Source organism: Argopecten irradians, chromosome 5, assembly GCF_041381155.1.
Source record: "Argopecten irradians isolate NY chromosome 5, Ai_NY, whole genome shotgun sequence".
Classification (NCBI taxonomy): Eukaryota; Metazoa; Mollusca; class Bivalvia; order Pectinida; family Pectinidae; genus Argopecten; species Argopecten irradians.
The window spans coordinates 19245395-19269435 of record NC_091138.1 but is presented as its reverse complement, the minus strand read 5'-3'; the positions used below and the strand labels follow the sequence as shown (position 1 = coordinate 19269435).

At 34.5% G+C, this 24041-nt stretch overlaps 1 protein-coding gene across 1 annotated transcript; it reads right to left on the bottom strand.

The window, feature by feature from the left end:
* Window positions 1-1960: 1960 nt before the first annotated feature.
* Window positions 1961-23377, bottom strand: LOC138323127 (uncharacterized). Its single transcript, XM_069267504.1, has 14 exons — window positions 18588-23377; window positions 17802-17953; window positions 16333-16458; window positions 15945-16042; window positions 12679-12872; window positions 11950-12067; window positions 11195-11342; window positions 10531-10703; window positions 10085-10280; window positions 9739-9816; window positions 9255-9398; window positions 8658-8854; window positions 7806-8112; window positions 1961-6554 (listed from the first exon to the last, which is right to left on the bottom strand). Exons 1-14 carry the CDS (start codon window positions 19048-19050, stop codon window positions 6225-6227), a joined length of 2724 nt encoding a protein of 907 aa, XP_069123605.1. The 5' UTR covers window positions 19051-23377; the 3' UTR covers window positions 1961-6224.
* Window positions 23378-24041: the final 664 nt, after the last annotated feature.

Genomic DNA, 24041 nt, shown 5'->3' with positions numbered 1-24041 from the left:
AATAGCCTGGAACAGGGTTCTGTGAGGTTATATTTACAATGGAATAGTCTGGGACAGGATTCTGTGAGGTTATATTTTTAATGGAATATCCTGGAACAGGATTCTGTGAGGTTATATTTACAATGGAATAGTTTGGGAGTGGATTTTGTGAGGTTATATTTACAATGGAATAGTCTGGGATAGGATTTTGTGAGGTTATATTTACAATGGAATAGTCTGGGACAGGATTCTGTGAAGTTATATTTACAGTTCAATAGTCTGGGACAGGATTCTGTGAGGTTATATTTACAATGGAATGGTCTAGGACAGGATTCTGTGAGGTTATATTTACAATGGAATAGTTTGGGAGTGGATTTTGTGAGGTTATATTTACAATGGAATAGTCTGGGAAAGGATTTTGTGAGGTTATATTTACAATGGAATAGTCTGGGACAGGATTCTGTGAGGTTATAGAGGTTATATTTTTGATGGATTAGCCTGAAACAGGATTCTGTGAGGTTATATTTACGATGGAAGAGTCTGGGACAGGATTCTATGAAGTTAAATTTACTATGGAATAGCATGATACATACACAGCAAAAAGTGCAACGCATGTTTTACGTACGTTTGAAAAAACATGCGTTAAACGTATGTTTTCCATGCGTTTTACGTACGTTTTGACCAACATGCGTAAAACGGACGTACAGAACATGCGTAAAACGGATGTTTATAAACGGACGTAAAACGCAACGTCCGTTTTACGTACGTTTGAAAAAACAGGTGTAATTACCATACGTTTTACGTACGTTTTGGCCAACATACGTAAAACAGACAGCGAGAACATGCATAAAACATACGTATGTTTACAAACAGATATAAAACACAATATACTGTTTATGTAAATACAAGTACAGTAAAACCCCGTTATATTGCCACCCGTTTGACCGCCAAACTCGCTTATCGCCATGAATTTATTCAGAACGGATTTCCCTCCATACAAATACACCCATTATATTGCCAAACCCGCCTACCGCCATCCGCCATCACATTTGCGGAACAAATGATTAAAATAACACTATAATGACCTCGTTAATATCGCCAAATTCTGTTGATAGGGACACATGTTTTCGTAAGGTGCTCAACTGCCGACCGACAGGTAATCAGCTACACACACTATGGCCGCGTGTACGACCGTGTGTACACAGTGAAATCAATTAACAATATGGGTACACCTTTGTTATTGTTTTACAGGTAGGTATCACAAGTTGTGGTGAATAAAACTCACTTCTGTACATGTGTTTTACGTACTATCGTAACGTTAGTTATTTATTGACAAAAAGGAACCCACAAGTCTATTTCTCGATATCGCCGTTCGTTTATATTGGACCATAAAATGCAACCAGCAATTTCAAGAGCGATAGAAATATAACGTACGTGCAGAAGAATCCGCCGTTTATTAGTAAGATCAAATCGTCGTCTGAGTGCCGTTTACTACCGGAGTACCTGTTTTGATATTTGCAGACATGTGCGCGGAAGTGAGGTCACGACCGCACTGCGCTTGTTCAGAAGTTAAATTCTTTGCTTCCGGGCGGGAATTTCCCGTGATAAAAAATATCATGTAACCGAGAAAATCCCAGCTAGCATGCAACTACTGCACGATACGTGGTAGCACAAACGTGTTCGGTTTTCATATTTTACACACATAAAGCTGACATATTTATTGAAAGACTACTATCGAAATTACTTTAATTTTGGAACTGTTCATATTACAAAATACGAAGTGGCCGTACACTACACAGACTGACTAGAAAGTCTGTTTCAGTACGGCACCGGCCGGGGGAATACCTATATTTAGGCCTAAATAAGATTTCAACGACAAATCCGATATACCGCCAAACTCGATATATCGCCAAAATCTAGGAAAACAGAAGGTGGCGATATAACGGGGTTTTACTGTATTATCTACTACACTATATATGTTAAAAATAATCAAATATTCCATCTATATAAAGCAATCATACTATTACTTGTATAATTTCTATCTGCGAAATAATCAATGCATTTGCCAGGAACTGTTTGTCAGTGGTTTTTCTCAGGGTACTCCAGCTTTCCTGCATACAAAACCATTCTGGAAACGATAAGAATTTGTTTCCACTTCGGAAAATGGAATTCCTTAGCTGCATTCCAGGAAGTAAGATGACCATGACCGTGACCGTCACATCATCCACTACACCTTGTTCAAATCTCATATTAAATAAAACAAGGACGTATCTCACTTATAAATCCTAGAATAAAAGTATATATCTAATAACTTTTGAATTGTGTAGTTGCCTCCACAAAAAAAGAGAGACAAGGTAGCTCGCTGACAGTAGATATTAGGAATTATATTTATTAACAATATTATACATGTGTATTAAATAAAAATTAAGATTAATATTTTGTTTACCAATTAACACAGATGCCAACTAGGATTAATTTGTTGTAACTACAAATATATGAATAAATTTTACTAGACTTATTGAACTGATTAGAATATAAATGTCTAGGTCTAGTTCATATTCATACAGTAGGACCTACTCAACTGATCAAGTTCATGTATCATAATCTGTTCGAACATATAATAACTCAGATATGGCATCAAATCTAAAAAGATAACCGTGATCTCGATATGCACCATAACACTTACAAAAAAGTAATTATATATATATATATCAATTACCGCCCAGTTGTTATTAGTTTTAGTTGTAACATCATCATCTCTCCGCTGGCTAAATTCTGGGTTATATGTACAGCACAATCTACCTTACAAGGAAAAAGAGTTCCGCATATAGCATTATAAGGAACGATAACTCTGACCATAACATCTATTTTCAAATCAAAGTACAGGTGGTTCTTAGAGATTCTGGTAATACAACATATTGACAAGAAAGAAAAGAGAACTTGTTGAGTTGCTCATTTATTACATTTGCAACATTACAAATTAAATAAGTAAACATTTCATTAAATACCAATTACAGTGAATAACAATTACATATTTATTGCAACAGAATGAAAAGATTTACATTTTTAAATTCTATATAACAAAATAGAATTAGATAACCAATAGCACAAGCACTTCATAACTGTTTTTGAGAATACATATATGACAGATGGGATTTAGATAATTGGAAACAGTGCTTGTGTCTGTACATATTCCGTCTTTGTATATTACAGAGTTAGCTCCCCTGTGGGTAGGTATCCATTGTGATGCCATTATTTTGTGAGGACAATTCATCGTTTTCTCCAAAGAATTATGACGTACCGCTCGCAAACACATGACGTCGCAATCAATAGCTAGTTGCAAGTGCAGAAATATCTGTAATATGCAAATGCAGAATAGATAACTGCCCAGTTTCATGAACATTCCTTAACTTTAAGGAAATCCTTAACTTCAAACTCTTCATAGGAAAGCACCTGTAGTTAAAGAGCCTTCCTTAACTTCTGTAATGCTTTCCTGTGGAGGATTTAAAGTACAGGAATTTTCCTGAAACTGGGCCCAGAAAAGAGGGGGGGGGGGGGGCATGGGGGCATGCTGGGGCAGTCACCCCTAGTTGAATGGAAGGTAGCAGGTCTCAGTAACAGTTGAAATGAGTGTGTTTAATATTTAAAACAATTAATAACTGAAGATTTAAATTTAAATAGTTAATAATATGGATTTTTGATCATAGGATACAGCAATATGTATACATATGTAGAATTGATACACTGAGTTTACAATTCAATAGGCAGTATAGCATTTCAGTTCCGGCCCAAAGTACATGTGCACAATTTTGATAAGATAATAATACATAATATATGTTTAATATACATATATTTAAGTTCATCAGTTACATTTATAAATAATAAATACATTTGTGATGAAATATTATCAACTACCTCATTTACATAGACACCGGCACAGCCTGTATAATGCAATTGCTCAATAAGTTCATTCAAGTACATGGTAAATAAAAGTGGGCTTATCATACATCCCTGTCTGGTTCCAACAGTGCAATCAAAACAGTCAGAGAATAACAAATCGTCAACATTAACACAGGATTTAAGCTTGATGGACGTTGAGGAAATAACATTGAAAAGTCCACTTTTATCCCATTTTATTTAGAAGCACATCTTTTAACAAGAGGCCCAGATGGCCTGTATCGCTCACCTGTTTTAGCAATTATCACAAAGACTCTTACAATTAGAAAAGTTAGCAAAATTGACCCAACGATTTGTTTAATTTTGAATCCCAACCATATAATGATGCTACAGATACCATATGAATATGCTATCCAATACATAGTTTCACAGAGCAAGTAATTTATTAGTTGGTGCTTTCTTGGATTTTGGAACAACCCATAAATATAACAACACGTGGTCAGGACCATGTAAGAATCATTTCATGCAAGTTTCAACAAAATCGCACAAGTAGGACTTGAAAAGAAGTTCAAAACGTGTTTCCAAGATGGCGACTGTGGTGGCCATCTTGGATTTTGGATTGACTCGAAAAATAACAAGACTTTATCAGCACCATGTCCGGATCATTTCATGCAAGTTTCAGCAAAATCGCACTGGTAGAATACTAGAACTTCAAGTTTCAGCAAAATCGCAGAAGTAGAACTTGAAAAGCAGTTCAAAATAAGTTTTCAAGATGGCGCCTGTGGCGGCCATCTTGGATTTCGGATCGACCTGGAAAATAACAACACTTGGTGGGGACCATGTCACGGTCATTTTATGCTAGTTTCAGCTAAATTGCACTCTCAGAACTTGAAAAGAAGTTCAAACAAGAGATCCCAGAGGGATCTTGGCGCCCACCTAAGAACGATCTTTGTCTGACAAAGGAAAGAGGGATCTTTTCTCTGCTTTTCAAGCTTTAACTACATATTACTACACATGAAATTTCAGAAAGATCCTTTGACTGCTTTCTGAGATATATAACAGTAACAAACTTCAATTATCAAAATCCAAGATGGCGTCCTTTCGGCCATCTTGTTCACCGATCGGTACCAAAATGCAATATGCACAACTAGGCCCCTAGGGGAACCTGCACATGCAATTTGAGACAGATCCCTTCAGTACTTTCTGAGAAATAGCGGTAACAAACTTCAATTGTCAAAATCCAAGATGGCGGCCTGTCGGCCATCTTGTTAACCGATCGGTACCAAAATGCAATATGCACAACTAGGCCCCTAGGGGAACTTACATGTGAAATTTGAGAAAGATCCCTTTAGTACATTCTGAGAAATAGCCGTAACAAACTTTAACTATCAAAATCCAAGATGGCGTCCTGTCGGCCATCTTGTTCACCAATCGGTCTGAAAATGCAATATGCACAACTAGGCCCCTAGGGGAACCCGCACAATGCAATTTGATACAGATCCCTTGAGTACTTTCTGAGAAATAGTGGTAACAAACTTTAACTATCAAAATCCAAGATGGCGGCCTGTCGGCCATCTTGTTCATCAATCGGTCCCAAAATGCAATATGCACAACTAGGCCCCTAGGGGAACCTGCACATGCAATTTGAGACAGATCCCTTCAGTCTTTTCTGAGATATAGCGGTAACAAACTTCAATTGTCAAAATCCAAGATGGCGGCCTGTCGGCCATCTTGTTAACCGATCGGTACCAAAATGCAATATGCACAACTAGGCCCCTAGGGGAACTTACATGTGAAATTTGAGAAAGATCCCTTCAGTACATTCTGAGAAATAGCGGTAACAAACTTTAACTATCAAAATCCAAGATGGCGGCCTGTCGGCCATCTTGTTCATCGATCGGTCCCAAAATGCAATATGCACAACTAGGCCCGCAGGGGAACCTGCACATGCAATTTGAGACAGATCCCTTCAGTACTTTCTGAGAAATAGCGGTAACAAACATCAATTGTCAAAATCCAAGATGGCGGCCTGTCGGCCATCTTGTTGACCGATTGGTCCCAAAATACAATATGCACAACTAGGGCCCTAGGGGAACCTACATATAAAATTTGAGAAACATCCCTTCAGTACTTTCTGAAAAATAGCGGTAACAAGAATTGTTAACGGACGGAAGGACGGAAGGACGGACGGACGGAAGGACGGACGGACGGAAGGACGGACGGACGGAAGGACAGACGACGGACCACGGACAAAAAGCGATTTGAATAGCCCACCATCTGTTGATGGTGGGCTAAAAATGAAAAGTTTATGCACAGAGGATAGCATACGGGTCAGATGACCTAATAATTCATAATTCAAAAAAGTTATACAAGTACATTTGACTTGACAATGCATGCTTAAGTGTTTTTTTAACCCTGCTGATATTCTGATGTTCAACTCTTTCAATGCATAGCTTTTCAACAATTCTACACTTAGAAAAAACACAGTCATGCATGAAGGTGCTCTTTTCAATAACATTTCTAGAACTTACAATGTCCTTGGTCTGCAAAAGCTCAAACCTAGGACACTGTAAGACTTTACAGTGAGTATACGACGATTTCCTCATCAAAGCAAGCAGATGTGTCGATCCTTTTTTTGGGGTTAGGATCAGGCCTTCTTCGAAGACACCATAGCATTCCTGAAAATAAAATTTTGAAGGTGTAAACATTTTTAGATTTTAAGTTAATACTGACCTTTTTAAAATAAGTTAATATATCATATTCAATATATTCAGCAAAATATATATGCATTGAACATTGTTTTGATTGCATTAAAGATGGTATATGAACGCAATTGGATACATACATATATTTAATGTAACATGTTAGCGCAATCAAAACACAGTTCAATCAATATATTTACATAATTTGTTTACTTTTGTATGTTCGTCGTCAAAGGACAGTATGGTAATGGCTCTTTTTGGCCCCTAAATCTACCAAAATTCAAATTAAGTATTTGGAAATTAAGTTGCTGCATTTGAAATATTGAATATGCCCCTGATAAAAACTTAATATATTTGTTGACAGAAAGTATGTTTTTGCTATATAACCATGGTAACTTTGCATAAATCATGCAAATTTGAAAATTTGATCAATTTTGGCATATATTTTGACCTAGAACAAACTTAGTATTTTAAGGGAATTAGCAGACACGAAGAATACATTATTTTGGGAAATATAAAGTTTGTTCTAGTATGCGCTCTATATTAACCAGATGAAAAACTGCATAAAAAAGGCCAATTTTGATGACATTTTCACATTTTGCATAATTTATGTATAAAAAGAATGGTTGCCATGGCAACTAGAACTGCTATATTAACTTATATCACTATCAAATATGTCAGGTATGTAGTTAATATTTGAAATGCAAGATTCACATCTTAAAATGACAGACTTTGAAAAATAGTGGATTTGGGGGCCACAAAAGACCCTTACCATACCTAGTCCTTTAAAACAGCATTGGAAGCCAAGTTTGGTAACTAAAGTAGTCAGGATGACAGAAGATATAGTTCTGATTATTGAACATTAGTGCCGTTTGATAAAAAGTATTAACAATGATAACTTTCTTGAAAACACTATTGTTCTACATCTGCATGATCTATTTCAAACTTTTGCAGTTTCTGTTAAGATTACAAATGGGGGCCGCGGTGGCCGAGTGGTTAAGATGTCTCGACATATTACCACAAGCCCTCCACCTCTGGGATGCGGGTTCGAATCCCATGTGGGGCAGTTGCCAGGTACTGACCGCTGGTCGGTGGTTTTTTCTCCGGGTACTCCGGCTTTCCTCCACCAACAAACCTGGCACGTCCTTACATGACCCTGGCTGTTAATAGGACGTAAAAATAAACAAACCAAACCAAAGATTACAAATGTAATAGATATACTAGTACCTCATCTGCAGTATTCAGATATTTGACCCACTCTCCAGAGTTTACTAGCTCTTTCTTTTGGGTAGTCACAGCCTTTCCTCTTTTCAGGTTGTAGGCAGCCAAGTCTACATCTGTGGTTAGATTCAGGCTCAAAAGGGCCATGAGCATCACATCCTCTTGGGTGGCCTTAGTGACTGGGTGTTTGTTCTTCTGTCTTTCAAGTTTTGTTATTTCTCCGACTGATCTCTTTCCTGGCACATCTTTCCCCATGAACTTCACCACATGTGTAGATTCTCCAACATGGAGAATGCCCTCTGATGCCTGCTTCCTGAAAATGTTCAGTATCATTAGAATATCATTCTCTTTTTCATTGATAGTTCACATACTTTGCAGAATTGATTTTAAACTGAAAACTGTTGTATATTAATTTTATTCACTGTCATAGATATCACTTGTATGTATATCTAAATGATAAAAGGTTTAAACAAATACATGTAGACTTAAGTTTGAGGTCAACATGTGTTATATGTTGAACTCTTGGACCAAATAGTTTGGTCCTCTAGTTCAACATAACACATATGTACGTATTGACCTCAAATTCAGTCAACAAATTAACATTGTAGAATTTCATATTTTCACTTCTCGACATGGTCCCAATGTTAACCCATGTGGTCTGAAACAAGTAGTTAAGAGATTGTGTATTGCTCACTTTCATATTTCAGTAACTAAGGCAAATTAAATGCAACTCAAAACTTAAGTCTATATATCACATGATATCCACTTATGTTATTTAAATTCAAAGTTTTAATATCAAGGAATCCGAATCAATCCTTACTAGTTATTATTAAACTATGCAACATGCATGTTAATTACCATTCTTCTCCTTCTTTGAAGAATCCCCCAGTTATCACATGCTCACAAAGGTAACTTTGAGCAAACTTTGCACTAGTATCCCTTGATCGGGCTTTCTGGTTTTGATGGAAAATCATTTCCCTCACTGTGCCATGATTCTTTTCGAAGGCATCTTCGTTGTAGGCCTTTGGTGGTCCATGCATGGCAATGTCTTCAATCTATGATTAAATTTAGTCATAAAAAGCCGAGATATTTCACACAGTATTACAGTAACTGCATTAAATTATAATAATCCAAGTGTTCAACATCAAAACAAATCATTGAAATAAGTGAATTTGTTAATCAACATTCTTTGACTTGCAACTATACATTTAATATGATAAGTGTAGTAATGAAGTGTAATAACTTTTGGATTTTACCAAAATTTCAGTTAATAATAAACTTTGTTCATTTTAAATCAATTGCGAATCAAGTTATATAAGTTATACAAATCACGTTCAATGGCTCTGATGTAAGCATCAAACCCTGGCCATCTAGGTGAAAGACGAGTGGCTTCACCACTACACCAAACATTTCAGTTAGTTCTATGCCTTTAAATAATCAAACAAATGTTCTTACCAAATGCAGAATCAGATGAGTTTTGACTTTTTTCTTTAATGCTGGGAAGTTAGCATTTACCATCTGATGGTAATGCCTGATGTCCTCTCGTAGTTCATCAACATCCTCATGTGTGTATGAAAGCTTGTTACTTTTCTTTTGAATCTAAATATTCAAAATAATTTTGTCATAAGAAGAAGAGCATACTTTCAATATATCTGCCATCGACTACTTGTTATCATATAAATCACAATTTTTATTGGCCTTTTGCCTTAAAAAGTTTGTGCAAAATTTCATTGAAATTGCTTCAGCTATTTTGGAGAAGAAGTCTAAAATGTTAATTGTTTATCGACACATGACAAACAATGCACAACAACGGACAAAAGATGATTAGAATAGATCACTTGAGACTTTGATTGTCTCAGGTGACCTAATTAATATTATTATTCAAAGATCTATATAGAGAAAATTAATTAGTAACATTTATATAATATAATATACTCACCACAGCAAGGAGGGCAACCATTTTCACATATTTGTGCTCAACCCCAGCAAATAACATGTTTAAAGGTGCAACTTGCAGCTGTAAAAGGAATCATTCATTCAATAAATCTACTTGGTACTGACACTTAGATATAAGCAAACAGTTTTCACCCTCTAATCTTGAAACCTAAAGCTTAAATGAATTTTATATATAAACTGTTACTAATTTTGCTATGTTACAATGCCATATTTTAGGTGCATGTACAAGAGGTCCTATAAGCATATTCATGGTGTCCTCTTTTGCAGTATCACTGAATAAGTTCTTTATATCACAGTGACACTGTCATTGTTTTGTTATTTGCACTTACATATTCTTTGAAGTGCTTTCCTTGTCTGCTATCTAGATGCTTAAAGAAGTTGAAGAAGGTGCCTCTGTTGCAGGTGGATTCCAAGTGTGTTTTAAGCTTTTCCACCTGCTGGTCTGAACACACTGCTATGATATTTTTTATCAGATGTTTTGCCATCCCAAGTGGTATCAAGTGTAATAGTCCAACTGGTATATCCCTGAAATCATTGAAAAAGTATACATTATATACATTACTATGTCAAAAAAATCATAAATGAAATGCTTCATTTTGTTCATGAAAAACATACCTACACTAAGCACTTTTCAATTCCACATTAGACATAGCACTGTACAAGAGGCCCAAGGGTATTAATGGTCGTTTGACAACATTGATAAACTCAAACTTCTAACCAATAGAAATGAGTGTAGCATATGACACCAAATTGTAATATTATAAAGTCTAATTACTTGTGTGGGTTTATGTGTTCCCAGAAAACATTCTCATGCTCTTTCACTCCTTTCTTCTTCCTCAATATTTTTTTGTCCTTCTCGTTACATTTTAAATTTATTCTATCTACTGTTCTGATGGTATCTCCTGGTGTACGTGGAATTCCATATGACATGAAATGGTCTGAATCTGCCTGTATTATGAAAAACAGTCAATAGTACATATATCAACAACTTTTAAATGCATTACATATTATTTAAAAAATAAACAACAGAAAAACAATTATGCCCTTACCCCACTCATAACAGTTATAATCTATTTTTCTTAAATAAACAAAAATCATGTAGCTACTATGGAAGAAATAACTGTATAAAAGGCTAAATATTAAGTAATCCTATTACATGTATATATCTGTATAATATGAAATGAATATTAAGTCTCGGTTAGAAAAAGAATGTGGCATTTTCTGTTGTGAAAATAAAAAACTAATGTTTGTAAGATACTGAGTGGAAATTAATAGTCAGATGACTTGTACCAATTTTGATCTTAACAACTGAAAGTTGACAAGGAGTAATTCCCAATAAAGATATAATGACTGAAAATTCATTATATATAATATGATTACATACAAACAAACAAACCACTTGCATTCATATGCTAGATGAAAGATATATATTAACTTACATAACATCGTGGACAAAATTTAGTTGCTGATGCACCCAAATGATTGCAGCAAAAGGAAAGCATGTTAAAGTCTGCTACAACTGTATCTACACATGATTTTACCACACACTTCTGGTTCAAATTTGCATCAAAACTTTCAACTCCATCCCTGTAAATGACAATAACACTAATTAGTTGACACAATTTGAACCAAACATGCTATATACTATGCACAGTATGTATAAATATTCCACTTGCTTTCATACCACCTTTAATGTCATCAAAACACTATTAAATCCCTATATCATTTAAAGTAGAAAAATTAGATGCCTGTGATTTTGATGGCTACCAGTGAGAGGTTGATATCTTGTTGTGGTATTCTGCATTTTGAATGTTTACTCTTTATTTCATAACAAGAGATCCCAGAGGGATCTTGGCGCCCACCAAAGAATGATCTATGTCTGACAATTGAAAGAGGGATCTTTTCTCTGCTTTTAAAACTTCAACTTCACTTCCAACTCCACTTCAACTAAATCAAGATGGATGCCGGTCCACCATCTTGTTGACTTATGGGTCCTAAAATACAATATGCACAACTATGGTCCTTGGGGAACCCCCATATGAAATTTGAGATAGATCCCTTCAGTACTTTTTGAGAAATAGCAGTAAAAAGACTTCTTAATGGACGGACGGACAAAAGGCAATTTGAATAAAACTTGTATTTTGCAAATCAAACAAAGCACTTGAGTTTTGAACATAATTTCATATCAAATTACCGCTTCATATCAGCCATGTCCTCCATAACAACCTTTGCAACATCCATTATCTGTACTTTCTCAGAGGCACCAAGAAATTTAATATTTGCTCCCTTAGGTCTCTCAGTCAGTGGCAATCCTGCAACATAATTTGAATGAAAAACATGCCAACATACAATACAGAATTAGATATGGATTTGATTTTATTGTGCACTTGCCTGTGCCTTTTGGTTCTTGAGAACTATTTGACCCCTGTGGCCTTAAATGAAGGTCTAGGTAATTCATTTCAACAAAATTGTTAGTCCTTCATCCCAGCATATCACGGGCCCAATATCAGGTCTCAAGGCCTCTTAATTGTGTACAAGAAGTCGTTCAAAGAATTTAGCCTATTTGACCCTAGCGACCTTGAACAATGGTCAATATCATACTTGGTAGCCCTTTATGCCAGCATGCTACAGGCCCAATATGAGTACACTAGGCCTTTGGATTCTTGAGAAGAAGTATTTTCAATTTTTTTTTTTGCTTTTTAGACCCCTGTGACCTTTGAACTAAGATCAAAGGTTACGCACAGCGCACGACAACAGACGATGCATGAAGCAATAAAACAGTTAACTTACAGAAGGATACAAGACTACAGTAGACTATTATCTTAGTATACTGAATATTTATTCGATTCTTTTGGAAAGAAATTCTGTTTATTATAAAAAAAACATACCAGGTTAATTATTCATCAAAATTGATGTTCTATACCTGAAGCCTGCATCTGTATACAATGCAATGCCTTCCACTGTCTACTTTTATGAACTCCTGTGTCATCCAGAAACAAGTTTACTGGGACATTTACAACAGGCCTCTCATCATCATCCACAGCCGGAAAATCTAATTCCTCCTTCCATCTTCTTGCATTTGCTGGATGTGATAAAACTTCAGACTCTTTTGGGCCTCTAAAACATTCAATCATCTCATTTTTATTTATTTATATTTACTTTCTCTTGTCAAAATTACTATACAATAGGTTAAATAGGCCTTAATGGTCTTCTGACTATTAATACAATATAAAATAGAACTATTAAGGCAGATACTCAAAGTCCTTAAAGTTGTTGAAATTACAAGAAGAAAACTGTTTATAAACAAGAGGCCCAGAGGGCCTGTATCGCTCACCTGGTTTGTAATGCCTAGTAAGGTTCATTGTTTCTTTTCTGAAGGAATTTGAATATTTACCTCTAATTCCCCTATTAGGCCCCACTCTTTCTGCTCAAGGGGGTCAGAGCCAAAAATTATAGGAATTCTGTTAACCCCAAGGATGTTTCTGGGCCAAATTTGATTAAATCCAAACAGAACTCTAAGACTAGTAGCGATTTATAGGATTTACCTAAATTTCCCTATTGGGCCCCGCCCCTCCTGCCCCCAGGGGGTCAGATCCAAATTTATACAAGTTCTATTCCCCTTCCCCCAAGGATGTTTCTGACCAAATTTGGTTTCAATCCATGCAGAACTCTATGACTAGTAGCGATTTAAAGGAAATGTTGACGGACAGACGGATGACGGACGACGGACGGACGACGGACGCCGTGCCATGACATAAGCTCACCGGCCCTTCGGGCCAGGTGAGCTAAAAATGGCCTATGTGCTAAAAATGTATCGTGCAAGCATTATGAATTGATTATTTGCAAAACTCCAGCAGACATATAGATATTTTAAAGTTAAATGTATATGTGCCACAAATGCACACAAAATTGATGTAAACATACCTGCAGATATCACTTTACTATTACTATCATTACAGTAAAAAACAATGTTAAAATGTCAAATGAAATTGTAAACCACAACTTGGCTTCATGGTCTGATTTACATTTTATCATTTCACTGAACTGTAATCTTTAAAGTAATAGATCATGTTGACAGTGGTAATCATACATGTACCGGGGGGTACATGTATATGTATCTACAGTACTAAGTATTACCCTGCCACATTTATACCAAACTAACATTACTATATAAAATCCTAAACAATCTTACTCCTACTTATCTATATGACAATATACAACCCTACATAAATACTAATAATAATTATGCATTTAGAAATGAAAGTTTCTTTAACTTACCACAATCAAGGACTAACAACTATAATAATAGCTTTTTCCAATCATCTATGAAACTTTGGAACTCACTAGATCACTCTATCAGAGTATCTTCTTCTATTTCTTCTTTTAAATTAAAATTAAAAACAACTTTTCCATCTATAATCTCCAACATATTTATGAATTGTAAACCAAGAAATTTAAATATCCTTTTATGCCAATTGCGCAATAATGCCAGTGACTTAAATTATGACAAATTCTCTGATCATTTGACAGATGATGGTTCATGCTTATGTGGTGCTCCAACTGAAAATTCTGAACATTATTTTTTTGATTGTACTCATTTACTCACATAATCTCTATTTCTAATCTTTTGGGTTCTGTTAATATTGAAATTCTGTTGTCTGGGTCTATTGATTTTTCTAATGATATTAATGAAATGATATTACTTCATACAAGTAATTATATTAAAAACAAGAGGCCCAGAGGGCCTGTATCGCTCACCTGGTTTGTAATGCCAAGTAATGTTCTGCATACAGGTTCATTGTTTCTTTTCTGAATGAATTTTAATATTAACCTCTAAATCCCCTATTGGGCCCAACCCCTCCTGCCCCCAGGGGGTCAGAGCCAAAATTTATACAAGTTCTGTTCCCCTTCCCCAAGGATGTTTATGGCCAAATTTGGTCATAATCCAAGTAAAACTCTAGGACAAGTAGCGATTTAAAGGATTTACCTCTATTTCCCCTATTGGGCCCAGCGCCTCCTGCCCCCGTGGGGTCAGAGCCAAAATTTATACAAGTTCTGTTCCCCCTCCCCCAAGGATGTTTGTGGCCAAATTTGGTTACAAATCATGAAGAACTCTATGACTAGTAGCGATTTAAAGGATTTACCTCTATTTCCCCTATTGGGCCCCGCCCCTCCTGCCCCCTTGGGGATCAGAGCCAAAATTTATAAAAGTTCTGTTCCCCTTCCCAAAAGGATGTTTGTGGCCAAATATGGTTACATTCCATTCAGAACTCTATGACTAGTAGCGATTTAAAGGATTTACCTCTATTTCCCCTATTGGGCCCCGCCCCTCCTGCCCCCGGGGGGTCAGAGCCAAATTTTATACAAGTTCTGTTCCCCCTCCCCCAAGGATGTTTGTGGTCAAATTTGGTTACAATCCATGCAGAACTCTAGGACAAGTAGCGATTTATAGGATTTACCTCTATTTCCCCTATTGGGCCCCGCCCCTCCTGCCCCGGGGGGGTCAGAGCCAAAATTTATACAAGTTCTGTTCCCCTTCCCCCAAGGATGTTTGTGGCCAAATTTGGTTACAATCCATGCAGAACTCTATGACTAGTAGCGATTGAAAGGAAATGTTGACGGACAGACGGACGCCGACGGACGCCGACGGACGACGGACGACGGACGCCGCGCCATGACATAAGCTCACCGGCCCTTCGGGCCAGGTGAGCTAAAAACTAAGAGATTTCAATTGTACAAATAGTTTTATGATAATATTAAAATATATGCATGTATTGATATATTAAAGGCCAGTATGAGAGGGTGTGTGTGGATGTGATATGTATAAATTAATTAATTTATTTTCTATAAAAGATATTGCCTATTTATTACCTATTCATGTAAATATATATTTACTTATTTGTCTATCTGTTGTAAATAATTATTTTCTTTTCTATGGTACGCTTGGGTATGCTCCTAATATTATACTCTTTTCTTTTCATTTCTATTATATTTATATAATGAGACAACAATATCTATATTTATTTATTAATAATTAATTAGTTAAGTAAAACCGGATTTCTGGAGAGGACCTATATAGGCTTTGCCTGTTGTCCAATCCATTTAGCAGTACATTAATATAATATCTTTCTCTGTAATTCACGTATATCTTGTATTGATTAATAAAATATTTTGAAATGAAATTTATACCTTTCAATTAATCTTGAAGTTTTTGGATGAGCTACCAGCAATTTCAACACTGTTGAGGGTTTCACAATCCATACAGGCACATTGTCTTCATTCTGTCCCTGAAAAATTGAATCACATTTCTGGTGATGACATATTTGATTACTGTAATTATCTATTATAGTTGCTGCTACACTTACAAATGTTTCAAAGTGGAAATTATATCTCTAATTCACTTAGTGCAAATTATAAATTGATAGAATGAAGCCTGACTGTATTTCATAATGCTTCAAATACTAATCACATACATCACTCATAATTTCAATTAAAAAATTGAAAAACTTAATGCTACATGGAATCATACTGAAAATTGCAATTCAATGAAATATTGAATTTCATTGTTCTTTATTACTTTTGTGATAATGTCTTCCCAAGTGAAGTCACCAAATTTCTTCATTTTCAGCTGATGAAGACTTGGAAGGCCAGTAACTCCAAGTTCTTCCATTATGAAGAGAACAAATTTTACTACTTCATCACTCTGAAAATACAGAATTGATAAACAAACTTAAATATTCACTTCTTATTAATATATTTACAAACCCAATACAATAAAGATACTGAAATAAATGTTAAGGAGATATACTGTATGTGTAGTGTATACATTGTCGCGGTAAAAAAATAGTAATTTTTATATTTCAAACATTTGTTCAGATATTTCAGTATAAATTGTATTTCAAATATTGGAGATTATTATAGTTGACTTACATTCAAGATTTTGGAGCTAAGATTAGATAATTAGTTTTGAATAGAGCTAAGATTAGATAATTGGATTTGAATAGAGCTAAGATAAGATAATTGGATTTTAATTGAGCTAAGATAAGATAATTAGATTTGAATAGAGCTAAGATTAGATAATTGGATTTGATTTGAATAGAGCTTAAGATTAGATAAATGGATTTGAATTTAGTGTTCATTAGTCCGAGTTGACCAGTGACCAGTCTTGGCATGTAAAGGGAGTCGACAGGTGACAAGCCCCTAATTAGCTTGCTCAGCCAGGTTTAATTTGTAATTAGTAAAATAAACATGTCCATTTAATTTGGGTTTTATTGTACAATGTTTACCATAGGTATTTACTTTTGGGGCATGTTTGATTATCACAGTAATGTAGGATTTTTAGGGTAATCCCGCCCACTAATTAATTGTATACGCCCACTAATTAATTGTATAGCCAATTAAAGTCTAACTTGGTAATTAATTGAAATATATGGGATAATGATATAGAGTGTGTTAGTTAGTTGGAGGGAGAAAGTGGACCGGGAGTAAATGGAGGTGCTGGCCATTCTCAGATATATTTTTTTGATAGATGTATGAAAAATAGGAAACGTCCAATCAAAACGTCAGGATTAGTATGCAAAAGGTAGAAAAACAATTACCACGGATGATGAAGACAAAGATTCTATATTACCCTTGACCAATTGCAAAAAGGTTAAATGGAGATTGAACAGTGTTTTGATTGGGTTAAAGGTAGCCATGGTATGTTGTTCAGGAGTGTGTTCTGTGGTTTCTTAAATTCTATATGCAAAAATGGCCTAAATATTGCATAAACTGATATATGCATGTCAAGGCAAGCATAGCTATAGGTAACAAATTTACACAACTTCCATATCATTTTCATCATAGATATACACTAGCGCTTCATCACTAAATAACAGGTTTGAAAACTTGATGGGTTTGGAATTTTAAAAGACCACAAACCATACATACTCTTTTGGTTAATATTTTTAAATTAAAAAATAAGATTTAAACTATTTAAGTTAATATTATTTTATAATTGAAGCACATATTCAATCATGTCACAAACCACAGCCATTGGCCACTTACTATATGATGTGTTGCAGAATTCATAAAAATATACAACAGGCACTCTGCCTTTGATTCAAATGGATACCAATCTTCAGATTCTTTGCCATACTGGAATGCTGATTCATCATCCTGTAATTCTTCCCCAAATTCCTGCTGCTGCATTGTTTCGTCTGCATTATACAAAATTCAATTATAATTAATCTATATATACAGTTTTTGAGCATAGTTTTGCAAGTCAAAACTAACAGATACTAAAACTGCATGATGTTGCATATTCACACCATGATTAATTTTTCCATATTTTGTCAAATTTAAAAATTCTATCAGAGGGAATAATAGCAAGATATGATCTGTACTTTTGTACTTCAAAACAGAAACTTATCTACATATGATATATGTTTATGTTCAAAATCATAGCTTCTTCACATTTATAAAAAAAAATATAATTAATTAAATTAGGAAAGCTATGTCCTGTTAAATTAGGAAAGTTTTGTAATGAAATTTTCACATAATATAAGGATAAATATTGACAAAGACACTTTACATCTAGTCACAATGTACAACATGTATAACGGTGGTTGTATACATTGTACATGTACACATATATTGTTGTACAATGTACATGTATCTAGAATGACTCGACAGTTGGCTAGAGTTTCTGAAGTTCATGTGTGATTGCATGTAAAAAATATATATGCCCCTATATTCATATAAGTTCTGAGCTGATTTCAAGTAATAGATGGTATAGCCTATATAGAGACAGTATATATGCATACAACGTACAAGTATTGTTTGTCTACGTACCTGATCCTTCGTCTTCGTCATGATCAGAAACAGGGCTAGGACTACGAGCTCGAGGTTGACATGTTGAAGTAACATTGTCCACCAAGTTTTGCGTGTATAGTACGTCGTCATCGGAAAGTATCTCCTCTTCGATATCGTCCTGGCTAGCGAGTAAAAACTGCAGAGTTTTATGTTTTTCACTCTGTATATGCCTGGTGTACTTTACCTGTCTGTCAGTTTCAAAATTGCAGTCATCGCACTTCCAGGAGGAAGCCGACATTTTGCCCCTTTTTTCTTTTCCCCAGTGCAATGCTGTACAAGAACAACGAGAACTTCCGAAATGTTTATGACGTCGTTTGACGTCATTTGACAGACGGGACAGACGACAATATTTTAAGTGTACCGGATGAAAATTCACGAAAATCTCGAATGATTGTGACGTCATTTGACAGAAGCGTCGAATATCGGAGAAAGATGAGCGCATTATTTGTAAGTAATTTACCACATTTACATCATATATTTGAATATTTTTTTGTATATAAAACCAGAACAAAACATTGATTGACTGTATAAATATATTTTGACATTGTCTGTAACCCTTTCCCTTCCAATAAAAGGCCTTTTAGTCTGGGCCGGTAAATTTCTCTTGGAAGTTTTTCGTAGTCGCACAATTTTAATGTACAGTGCATGTAACGTTATGTCAACATCCTCGCGATTTTTATGAAGCAAAATTGAAACATGCTTCTTTAACTTTCATTTCTGTTTTGATAATTATGGTTTATACATGTAGACAGTCTACATGCACATATTGATGTAAATATGCGGTTACTGACAGTAGATCTAACCACAGGCGTCTGCATCTGGTTTAGGAAAAATAAAATGAACAACGTGAGACACTCGTGTATATATTCACGCGTGAAAATAAACGAGTGCTACTCGAAAATAAACTTACGACCATAGTCCTACTAGGCCTATCGCTAATATTTTCGGCCATTTCTACAGTGTACTAGGCTTAACGTATCTATCAATAGATCTAAATGAGATCAGGAAAATTCAAAGAAAAAAAAGTAAAAATGCATAGAATATAGCGAAAAAGCAAAAGTGACGAATACTAAATGTCCCACGACTGTAGAGATAGTGTGATAAAAATAGCAACTGAACAATAATACGAACCAATCAGAAGCGAGTATTTTCAGTAATTTCCAAACACTACACAATACAGTCGCAATCACCAGTACATAGCTGATCAATCTTATTACTTTTATTAAGCAAGAGTTTAAATATATGGCTTATATGTATCAATAATATCGCGATATATATTGTAACACAATTATACGTTTGATAAAGATTTTTTACGTTGGGATTAGGGTTAGGGTTATGCAAATCCTCGTGCAAACTAACAAAACTGACACTGTGTGACAGCGTTGCATCATGTACAGAATCTATAAATAGAAAGTTTGAAGTTGGTGTTGTTCATATAACCGGATTACCAAACAAGTCTTTGACAAAGATAAATGTAGCTTGCGAACAAATAAGTTCACTGTACATATATATATGCATATTAAGATCCATTCAAGTTAAATGTACTGAACAGTACAAACCTGCCTATATTATTAGGCTTTTTTAAAAAATTTTGCCTAAAATTAAAAAAGCTTAATAATATAGGCAGGTTTAGCGGACTATGCACGTACATGTACACAGGACGATATGTACAATGCACATGTGGTGGACTCATTCACAAAGAAAGACAAGTCACATACACTATTTATATATAAAACGCTACATACAATGTCCTTATAATATATAGTATACTGGAACCCTACCAGTCGTGAAGGAACAGTAGTGATTTTGGAAATAATTAATTGTTTGCATCTCATGAAACGCATAATTTATTTCCATATACACGAAAAAAAAAAATAAAAAATTAAAGTATTCGTCAGCAGCTCAGAAATCAGAAATATTGGAAAAGTGCACCTGCAATTTATATGTATGTTTATATTTTCATAAAAACATATTGCAGTCCCTTTATGTATAACCTTACCAACTGCAGTTGGCATTCATATATAGTCTATGAACATCAAGCGCTTACCATGATGTCATTATCATTGTGACGTCACAATTGTCGATTGTGCCAGCGATGCCACGGAAAACGTCAGTTCAAATGGCTGTTCCTTCCTTGACGATAAGAAATTATTAATTCATTACAGATCTATGCAAAATCCATTGAGATTGTAGTTATGAATGCCACTGAGAGATGTTCAAATTGCTTTAATAAACCTTAATTGGCTCGTTGCCCTGAATGTATAAGCTTAAGCAATTTGAGTTTGTGTCTATTGTATTTGCAGGCCCTTTATACATGTAGTGCTTAGACTTTAACTGAATGATTTTTTCATATAAATCTATATTTTAATAGGATTCACAGGAAGAAAGGAGCCATTTCCAGTCACAGGATTTGTTTGTTGATAATGTGTCTGATAATGTAGGAAGGCAAATATGTGAGTAAAATCATGTATATCTAGATACTTGTTATAAAGAATTTAACTATTTTCATATGGAATCCAGATTTATAATTTAATGTTCTTTCATACTTACATTTTTAGCTCAGTGAAAGTAAATATTATAAAACCATGCGATATTTTGTTCTTTATCAATTATAGGTTGGCAGAAGTATAAATATATGATATGAATGGTATAAAAGAAATAGGGTAGGTCGGTCGGGAAATTTCCATCTTATCTTAAATTTCATTTGTTTAAAGGGGTTCATTTACTTGATTGCTAAATTACAAAGTAATTTGTCTTTCAGGCTTGAGGCTTGGTAGAAGTCTTTTATTTTTACATTGCTGTAATTTAACTTTATCTGGATATACTTCAATTAAGCAAATGTAAAAATCAAAGCTGAAAACTTCACACACTACATTTTTGTTTTTGAAAAGTGTGAAAAAATAGCTAGGGTCTGAGTTAAAAACTAGGGCTTAAGGTATGTGGGTACCTGAAACATACACTTTCTTGTTCTGCCTAAATATAATTTGTACATAATAACATAAGATCATCAGTTCTATCCAGGCTATGAATTTAATTTGTTAAAGTTGTTTTATAATTTTATTTCACAGTGGCACAGTTGCAGAAAATGGATAAAAGGTTAGATGCCATGTCCAAAGACATTAGTAAATTAAAGTCCAGCATACCTACCAGCAATTCATTCACCATGATGGCCTGTTCTTTCAAGGTAGATGTTAACACTTTTTAGCTTATTAAATCTTAATCCTCTTGAAGAGAGGAGAGGCTTCTGGAATGTTATTGTTTTGATGGGTATAAATACAATAATTTTAAGGAAGAAATGTTGGATTTCAAGAATTTCTAGAGGTCCCAGGTGGATGAAACTTACAAGGTTAAAGATGTTCCACAGCATAAACGAGATTCATCATTTGAACAATAATTGGTGTATAATTCTTTAAAGTAAAATTAAAAGCTCAAACTTTTCAATTGTGGTAATAGTGTAAAGTAAGTAACTTTTATAACAGATAAAAGTGCTAATTAGTATGATCCTGTTTTTGATAGAGAAAAAACAAACATTTGTCACTGATTGAGCAATGTCTGTTTTCAAACATCTTTGACGATAATGAATTCTTTATTCAGTATAATATATATGCAAAATTTTTTGGGATTTCATCATAAATTTAAAATTGTTATCAAATGTAAATATAAGCACTGAATAATTTTATGGAATTTGCCTCTGTCCAGTTGGCATTCTTAATAATTAATTGCTCAAATAATCATTTAAAAGAAGAAAATGCTTGATTTTGAATATTTCAAGAGGCCTAATTGGCTATCAAACATCCTTTGCTATATGTATAGTTAACCATGTGTTATTACAAATAAATAGGCCAATGAAAAAGCTTAAGCAAAATTGAATTCTATAAGCATATTTAATTTTTTTGAAAAGTACTAGCAGTTTGAGTAGATGTTAGTCTACACCTGATACAAGTCTACCCATAGTTTTGTTTTGACATGCATAATTCTTAAATGTATTTATTTCAACATTTAACATAATGCTGATTTTTTTCAGAGGAAGTTACTCATATTTCTAAAGAATATGTTCACCAAAAAGCCCTGGCTGAATCAGCAGGCAGATATGGAATTCAAGGTACATTGTGCTTAAAATTTGGAGATTGTAAATTGCTTACACTCAGTGAAAGTGGAAAAGAATGTTCATGAATGAAGTGAATATTTATTTGTGTTAGAAATGCACATTTTGAAACTCCCTATGTTTAAGATAAGTTGCGTATACATGTACTTAGCACTGATGCTACTATTTTTTAACTTCATTCATAACCCGATGAAGTTAAAAAACAGTTACATCAATGCTGATAATTTTCAGACTAATTCATAGTATTTGAAGAAAATTACCTGTCAATCAGAGAGTTGGATTTAGTATGAAAGCAAATAAAAATTAATTATATGTGTGAGAGGATGAGGATATTGATTTAATGTTTTACAGTTATCAGTACATGTAAATATTGTTTGTTATTATATAACTCTTGTCTTTATTTTTGTATTATCCCAAGTTACAAACAAGGAATATATGCTAAACTTATTCATTAGGAACATATTTTTTATATTTATTAACAGTATATAAACCAGGTACATTGTATCTATTTACTTTATTTTGTAGACTGAGATTAGGAGACTGCTTAAGAAAGAAGGCTTCAACAATGACTCGGATGCCTACAGAACTGTGGTCCAGTGGGCCACATCTAAATTCACAGACCTGAGGAATCAGCTCAGACGGAAAGTCAGTATTTTTTTAATACTATATATATTAAAGCATTAATCCGCCTTCTTATGAAATCTATGTTCTATTTAGGTACCAGAGCTTTGCGTACACTTTTCATTATAAGTGTACATAATAAAACCAAAAAAATAGACTATGTCTGTTTAGGGTTACCCGACCGACCCTAATTTTTTACCCCCACCCTAATTTTTTCCCCACTTTACTACGAAAAAAACAAAACAAAAGTAGGGATTTCGATCTCAGACTACGGTTCCGCCATTATTTTAGGGTCAAAGACACTAAAAACAAAAATTCTCCCGACCTAACAACCCTTTTTTCCCCCAATGTAACCATAAACAGACATATTTTTTTATGGCCTAAGGTACATTGTACTGTACTGTCATCGGGACCATTTCTGATGTGTCATTGTTCTAGTTTAATGCTTTTAATTACATAATAAACTAATTTTGGGGGTTTCTGCTTTTAAATTCATGTATCAATCTCAAAATAGAGTCAGGCTGATATTTCCATTTTCTGTTCCAGATTATTCAAGAGATCACAGCAGGCAATTCTATCATGGCAATGACAGTGGAAGAATTCTGTAAAAAGTTCCTAGGGCCCTTTATAAGTGCTTCTGAAGATGTAACTTCGGAAGACAGGGTTAGACTGTGTTTGGTGTTGGTAAGTAAATTGTATATACAATA